At 35.7% G+C, this 7,941-nt stretch overlaps 1 protein-coding gene and 1 long non-coding RNA gene across 5 annotated transcripts; one reads left to right on the top strand and one right to left on the bottom strand.

The window, feature by feature from the left end:
- Positions 1-1,358: 1,358 nt before the first annotated feature.
- Positions 1,359-5,520, bottom strand: LOC147509461 (uncharacterized). Of its 4 annotated transcripts, XM_086599222.1 has the most exons (8): positions 5,048-5,520; positions 4,894-4,947; positions 4,535-4,617; positions 3,195-4,403; positions 2,641-3,112; positions 2,453-2,513; positions 1,798-1,985; positions 1,359-1,640 (listed from the first exon to the last, which is right to left on the bottom strand). In XM_086599222.1, exons 4-5 carry the CDS (start codon positions 3,456-3,458, stop codon positions 2,762-2,764), a joined length of 615 nt encoding a protein of 204 aa, XP_086455348.1. In that variant the 5' UTR covers positions 3,459-4,403; positions 4,535-4,617; positions 4,894-4,947; positions 5,048-5,520; the 3' UTR covers positions 1,359-1,640; positions 1,798-1,985; positions 2,453-2,513; positions 2,641-2,761. The 4 variants fall into 4 exon arrangements, with proteins under 4 accessions (XP_086455348.1, XP_086455347.1, XP_086455349.1 ...); XM_086599221.1 differs by lacking the exon at positions 5,048-5,520 and having other exon boundaries at positions 3,195-4,399; positions 4,894-5,037; XM_086599223.1 differs by lacking the exons at positions 4,894-4,947; positions 5,048-5,520 and adding an exon at positions 4,739-4,836.
- On the top strand, positions 1,978-2,632 carry LOC147509462 (uncharacterized). The gene is made up of 3 exons (XR_015216562.1): positions 1,978-2,140; positions 2,264-2,373; positions 2,440-2,632. It is a non-coding gene; the product is annotated as an uncharacterized LOC147509462 (long non-coding RNA).
- Positions 5,521-7,941: the final 2,421 nt, after the last annotated feature.

Below are 7,941 nucleotides of genomic sequence, written 5' to 3'. Positions count from 1 at the left end.
CATTAAAACAAAGTGACACCTTGCCTTTTTTTTTTCACTATTAACACCTAATCTAATTAATTACATACAAGGTGTCAACTTTGCACCAATAATTTGGCATTTTTGTCTTGACATGCTCCATGATTGATGACTCATCAAATCTTGCGGGCCCATATAGTGGGTCCACGTCGCGATCAGCTGGGTCCGGTCTTTTGGCAATTTTACAACTTCCGCCTATCGTAGAGTTCATCATACGATTGTGCGAAAGCAGCTCACTTGTCGCATTCGGAATTCTAGTTCAAGAGGTAAGAGCTTCGGAAGTTTGATGCGTCTGTGCGAATTTGTTGGGCTTTACATGGCTGATTTGGAAGAATTCATATATACGTCGTTCCCCGTGCTTTAACGCAGGTTTAAGCAATATTTTCATGTTTACTGCGAATACCTGCAAAAGTACGAAAATATATTTATTTCATGATTATTAAACACATAATTAACCAAATTTATATGTCTCAATGGGGTTTCATATTACAGTTTTGGGTGCTTATCAAGCATGCACTCTCTCATTTGTAGTATGGATGCGCAAGAAAAAAAAAGGATTCAGTCTACCATAAGCAATTTTTTTTTCGATAATTCAAAACATCAACAATTGAAAGGGTGATTCAAATAACCAATCAAATAAAATAGGTACGTAGTTTATTTCTAGCAAGTTTTATTGTGCTAGGATCATAGGAATTAGGAAAGTAGTAGAATTCAGTTCTAAGAAGAAAAAAAAAAAAAAAAAAAAAAATACGTAAACTATAAACTAGCAGTTTTTGTTTTAAGACGAGAAGGGGGTTTTTCTAGATCATTGCACTCTCTCATTTGTATTATAGGTGCACGAGAAAAAAACATCAACAATTTTTTTTACTGAAAATTACATTCATTAACAATTGAAAAGGTCAATGCATGCTAGAAAAGGCATTTACTAACGGTTATATCCGTTACCTCTGGGGCGTCACTCTCACTTAGGCCAAATTTAGTAACGGATATAACCGTTAATGATAATAATTTTAGTAACGGATATATATCCGTTACTAAAATTATTTGTAACAGATCCAACAACCCATGGCCCGATTAAATTTGTCATTTGTAACGGATATAAGTGTTAGTGAAATTTGACCCGCTTCAGTTTCTAGAGGGAAAATAATTTGTTTGTCACCTATTTACTAACTATTTACTAGTGGGATATAACCGTTAGAAAATAATTTGTTTCTAGTATGGAAAATAATTTCTAGTGGGATATAACCGTTAGTAATGGATGTGGTCACCTATTTACTAACTATTATTTGTAACGGATATATCCGTTTGTAAATTGTAGCCACTAAAAAAAAAATCCCGGGTCAAATAATATCCAATACAAATTTGGTCAAATAATGTCCAATACAAATTTGGTCAAATAATGTCAGATGAGCAGAAGTAGAACTATGTGACTGACTTTTCATACTTATATGCAATGATATGTTGAGTACAAAATTTTCACCGAGGCTGGGCAGAGAAAGGAGCTCCCAAAGCCTTCAAGAGTGGTGGATATGAATGGACTAAGTCAGGAGACTATGGGGAAGCAAATTGATTACTGGACCCTCTCCTTCGCCATCAACGCTTCTTCCAAATTCTACATAGATCTGAAAAGCTCAAATTCAACTGAATTTCAGCTCACCCTTTAACATTATAACCTTCACTGTTAAAAGTATTATAAATACCAACCTCATTACTCTCCATTCTCCACTAGATCTAAGTAAACACATAACATTTAACAGAATGCAAACATAAAACAATTACCCGTTCTCTTCGGCGAGGAAATCTAGTATGGTCAATAGCAATAGCTGCTGCACTAATTGAAGCTGCCCCTCAATTTCTAACATTCCCATTATTACTATCATTCATTCCTCCATTTCCAGCTATACTCATCATCATATACTTGTTACTCTCTCACATTTTCATAAAGATCTCTTACAATGACAACAGATCTGTAACTCAATAAAACAACATTTTGAGAGCAACTCAAAAATATCAAGAGAGAGAGTGAAGTAGAGAGATAAGAGATGAACATCTAACAAGTATTATTATTCAGTGTCTATTGTTTCTAAAGCAGTGTCTGTCAAACTTCAAACTGAAATCGAAGGTCTCAACATTGCTGAAGATTTTAGTCAGCTAAATAGTTTACCACTATTACTACTTTCATTGTTAAGTTAATTTTTGTTTAGACTGTTTATAGTCTGATGGTGTTTTTGATTGGTTGTGACAGCTTATAGGTAAAACACCAATGGTATACTTGAATAATATCGTAAATGGATCGCTTGCAAACATTGCAGCTAAGCTTGAGATCATGGAGCCTTGTTGTAGTGTCAAAGACAGGTATGTATAATTACAATTCACGCAACTACGTTTTGTTTATAGTCGTAATCTTTATTAGTTAAACAGGATTAGTTCTTACCAAAAACTGCAACAATGATGGGTACAAACCACTGGCTTGCAACAAGCTCTGTCATATAAAGCTGCAAAGAACAACAGTCAAAAGATAAAGATACGGATCTGCATTTAAGAATCAGGAGAAGAGTAATACAAACTACTCAAAACAGACCAAGAAGAGAGATTCATGCTACTGAATTTTAAGTTCCTTACCTCATCCCTTTTAAGCAACCCCAAAAAGTCGACTCCATTCTTGTACTTGTTTCTAATAATGTCAGCATAAGGTTTTCTTCGACCAGAGCTCTTCGAGATTAAATTCATGCCTTTTCCCATATCAACAGATGGATAGCATGGCAATATACGGGTCCTTCCCATCAACTGTAGACCATAACGCTTTGTGCCCTATATCGGTTCCTGAAGCATAACGACTTTGCTCGCCATCTATAAAGAAATCGCCATTTAGAATCTTACCCCCAAATGCAATTCCAACTCTTTCAGCTAACTCATCCTTCTCCAAGAAAGTGCCCTGAATTTTTCCACTTTCAACATCATCACTTTCAGTTAAACTAACAACCTTTGAATTTTTTCTAGCTGAAATGAAAGCACTGCTACTCTCCTTTCTCCAAATGTCAGAAAGGATAAAAGCTAGTGTGATAGCAGATAGTGCAAACCAGTTTTCATCAACCTATTCATGGAAGTTAAAGATTGTTAAGTATGGTAAGTTCACTTAGTACATATGTGTTGACAAAGTCTTGAAAGAGATATACCTTGAGAACTCCAGATTTCAAGTTAAACAATGCTATTGCTTTGCCATATGGATCACTTTTGGAGAACTCGACGGCTGTCATAAAGTCACCTTCATTTTTTTGAGTTTGGCAATACTTGGGTTCATAATCCAGTTTTATTTCTACCAGGAAAAAGAAGTACATGGAAGCAAAGTAAATGAATTTAGTGTAATTCATCATCAAGTATCCAAGTATCCAAATATCCAATCTGACACTCCCATTGGATGGAACATCAGGGATTTTCATTCCCAAATCACTCTGCGGATGAAACTATATGCCAACTTTAGATTGTAAATAAATCCAAAAAATCTCTTTATAACACAAACCATAGTCTGGGTAAATACAGTTTCCGATATTAAAAATCAGACAGCATGCCCCATTGACCCATCTGAAATACTGACTGAATGTGCCGTATCTTCCCAATACCAGTTACCAAGGAAATTGAATTTTTTTAAAAAAATTGACATAATTAAAAAGCACAGAAAAGGAAAAATAATCCTTACCAAAAAAGAGGAAAAAAATGAAGCAATCATATAAGATTGTGCTAGTTAAACGTTTACCATGTGGTTACCTCTGAGCTCGAAGAAATGGCAATCACCTCTCGATTTCTTCTGAAGCTGAGAGGACCAATTAAAATCCGTCAGACACCACCCTCTTTCGGAAAATTCTGCTAGCACACGTGTTTCATCAGAATATCCTACTATGCCAATAACCTCTTTCTTTACTTTTAGGTTGTTTCCTGCCACTATGTTCTTTGAGTCCATGAAACTCACCGATCACCAAGTCCAACTATTAGTCCAGGAATTTAAAGAACAGTTATAATGAGACTTCTACGAGTGGATATAGATCTCCATACAACTAGAGAAAACATCAATATGCTACAAACAAATTGTTGATTAAGTCAAATCACAGAGCGTGGATCAAAAGCTTTTGATTCCCTTTAGAGAAATTTAAGTGTAATCTAGCTTCAGTGAGGATACTAAAGATATCAATGTTACACATACGGTTTGGTAGGAAAACCCTAGCCTACCCAGAATTCAAATAAATGGTTTCGAGAAATACTTGCATTAAGGTATTCAGCTTCAGCTATGAATCTCAAAAGTAAGAACCAATGCTAACCAGTTAGATAGACTACAAGGACATGCACGGAATAAATGGTTACCAGTAAGAGCACCTTGAGTACCAGACTGCCTTCAAAGAAAATAACAGCATACTTTAGGAATAAGCTGTAAACAATTGATGGGGGATTTCATAACCAAAGTCATAGATAATCAAAGCACCTGCCTAGCAGAATACTGGATAGATAAGAAAAGTAAATGTACCCGCAAACTCTTAAACTTTTCTGGCTCAAGAAAGCGAGTGAAAGGATCATCTAGTGTGGCAAGCATCTTCCTTATTGTTGTATCTGAGCAGAACACCATTATAAGATGATTACATAGCCAAAATATGAAACACAGACTACGAAGTAACACGTACAATAAAGGAAGTTGTAAATAAGCTATAAGAACAAGATATTAAGCTTGTACATGTTTCTTCTCGCGTGTTCATTGGTTCATTGCGCAGTGCAGTCTTGCGATACCGAAACCAGAAGAAGGGTATGTACTAGTTAAGTACTGTTTTCATATACTAGAAAAGCCAAAATAATAATAAAAAGAAAAACAGATAGAAGGATAGTATGTACTAGTATGTTGCGCATAATCACAAGTAGCAACAATGGAGTTCCAACATTATGAACCTCGCATGCATCAAACAATTACACAATTATTAGTGGCAAATAAAAGTAAAAATTTCAAATTAAAATAGCTAATGGAAAGAAGAAGGGAATAAAAACTAACCAGGGGCTTACGCATCCCCCGACTGACTACTAATTGCTCCAAGCATCTCGTCATCTCTATCCATGTTGCCATCTGCACCAGAAACTTAAATACACGAAAGACCTTGATTTCTTTACAATAAGGCAAGTCAAGACATAAAACTAATAAAAAGAATTGACATTTATGTACAATTAAGATTCTAAGTCATGATAATACTAACAGTTCCAAGTCATGGTAACCACAACCACATAAAAGTTTAACGCCATATTTGTTTCTTAAGTTTCCAAACTAAAGCACAAAAACCAAAAAGTAGAGCAATCCAAAAAAGATCTAAAACCTACAAACATCAATCATTCTTCAATCGCCCATCAAGCCAAGCTATATACCCTCCTTCAACCCACGGGTTCAAAGTTGCCTTACCATCTTGTGGACCGTCATAAACAGCAGCATCGGGAACCAATACTTCATCAATATACACTCTTCTCTCTCCACCAACCAGAATTCTGCCATGACAAATTGTTGCACCAACATCAACAGACCCCTTAGCAACTTATGCACCAAACTTATCTAGTAATGTGACTAGGCAATTCAAGCGACCCAAAAGCAGGGGTCAAGTTCTGAGGGCGTTGAGCAGAATTTGAACCAAGTTCAGTTCTAGGTGTAGTCACACCCATATGTGCTTCGGCATTGGCTGTCACATTATTGCATAGTTGTTGTTGAATGAAAACATGCGATGGAGTAGATGATGCAAGGATATTTTTTATGTGTGGATCAAGTATTAACAACTCTAACCATTACCACTAATTGCAAAGAAAAAATTGACCTTGAGCATTGATTTGACCTCAGACATGTCTCCATCGACCTTTGATTTAAATGAAGCCATGTCGGCCTCGACTTTTGCAACTGATGTAGTGGCCATTTGGTTGATTAAATCATTCGCCACAGCAGCATGTTGTAGCTGTTTTCTGGTAATATTAGAACCAACTCCACGAACACGGTTCTTCTTTTCCTTGCCAAGTACTTGGTCAACGCATCGGAGTCGATGTCTTCAGTGTCAGTCTCTCCACTCGCTAGTCTTCTTTTCTGAACTGCTTTCACTTGATCCTGCAATATATATATTTTTTAAAAATCAAATCAAATATCTAAAAATATATCCAGTAGCAATCAAAAACTACAATTAGTTAATAGAAAGAAACAAAATTTCTACTCACATATTTTTCCCGAGCACTTGCTGATAAACATAAAATTGATAGTTTACCTACGAAATGAACGATGAACCCAAAACGTAAGTAAACTAAAACTATCTTACGTGCCTATATTTATCAAAGTTTCTACTCTCAATCCTATAAGATATAGTGGAGTAGGAAATTCGTTCCACTCCTAGTCCTTCCGCATGCTGTGTTCTCTACGTATAAGTAAACTTAACTCTAAAGTCTAATGAGAGATTTACGAAATGACAACTAAACTACGATGCAACTACCCACAAGATGCAACTAGTCGATTATTTAAACACTATGGGAATGCTACGTTGATTCTATGATAATGAGTTAGAGGGGGATTGATTCCACCTTAACTCGACTTAATCCTACTAATCCATCTAATCGTCGTTATCCGAATGAATCGCCAGCGCGAACAATCTGGTTACTCCTAATCCCTAATTACACATGACATTTCTACCAATTCATAACTAGCATGTGAACAATTACACCCATTCTCATGGTGAACTAATCGTTTCTAGAGTGGAAAGGAAATTACGACGACTCTACGATAATCGAATCAAGCCTTCATCAAGGCTTCTACCCCTAATGGAGGTTTAGCCGAGAATCATTACGCAATCATTTCCGATTAAATTAAAACTAAACATAATATAAAGAATTGAATTTTACTAATCTAAATTAAACAATACTTAAATTCTAATTAATAACTAAGAATTGAATAACAAGTAATAAATGAAATTAGATCTAACAATTGTAAATGACAAGAATCGAAATTGACAAATAGCTATTTTATTTATCAAACTAATTAAGAACAATGATTCTAAGAGTTTAATCTAAAACAAGAATTGAATATAAACCAAACTTAATTTAATTAAATAAAAACTAGATCTATAATTATCTATTGTTTTAGGTCTAACTAGCTATCATTAACAAAGAGTCAAGCTCTTGTTTTTATACTTTCAGATCCAAAAATCGTGCATGGGCTTGGAGCCATTTTTTGGGCCAGAGAATCAGGCCCAAAACCCAATTCTTTCAGTCCAAAAAGGTCTCTTCAACTGTAGTTGACTTCAACAGACTTTTCATCCACTTTTGATCCTCTAATTGGGTCAAGGCTTAGACCATTGGAAAGCTCTTTCCGAGCCGGTCGTTTTGACATAAGGTAGGCCCAATTCCGAGGTCTGAGTCCAAAGATACGGCCTTTGGAAATTCTGCTGACTTTGTGTGCTATTTACGCCTCACGTCGACTTTTCAACTTTTGACCAGGCTTTAGAAAGGCTTTGTCTTCTTGAATCTTAGCCTTTAATCACAGAACTCCTTAGCAACCGACCTTTGCTCCTTTATCTCGCTAAAGTAGCACATTTCTGCACATAATGGACTTTGAAGCCTGAAATGCATAAAACACGAATGTCGATTACTAACTCTTAATTATTACTCACATAATTGGTCTAAAAGTATGATGGTTAAGGGGTTAAAACTACAGTTTTGAGCTCTTATCACTTGCCAAAACTGAACCATCACGGCATTCACGGCCCTTGCACCAGTCATCTACCTGAGTCCTTTTTGCTTTAGGGTTTTGTTCTTGCTACAAGCAAATAATCAATGCTTAGTAATAGTGCTAAAAGAAAGACAACTAAAAGAAAATATATTAGTCAGCTAGCATAGTTAATTGTTTTACAAATTTTATACATGATCAAACGA

This window comes from Coptis chinensis, chromosome 3, assembly GCF_015680905.1.
Source record: "Coptis chinensis isolate HL-2020 chromosome 3, ASM1568090v1, whole genome shotgun sequence".
In the NCBI taxonomy this organism is placed as follows: domain Eukaryota; kingdom Viridiplantae; phylum Streptophyta; class Magnoliopsida; order Ranunculales; family Ranunculaceae; genus Coptis; species Coptis chinensis.
The sequence above is the reverse complement of the archived record's forward strand: the minus strand, read 5'-3'. Positions and strand labels throughout refer to the sequence as shown.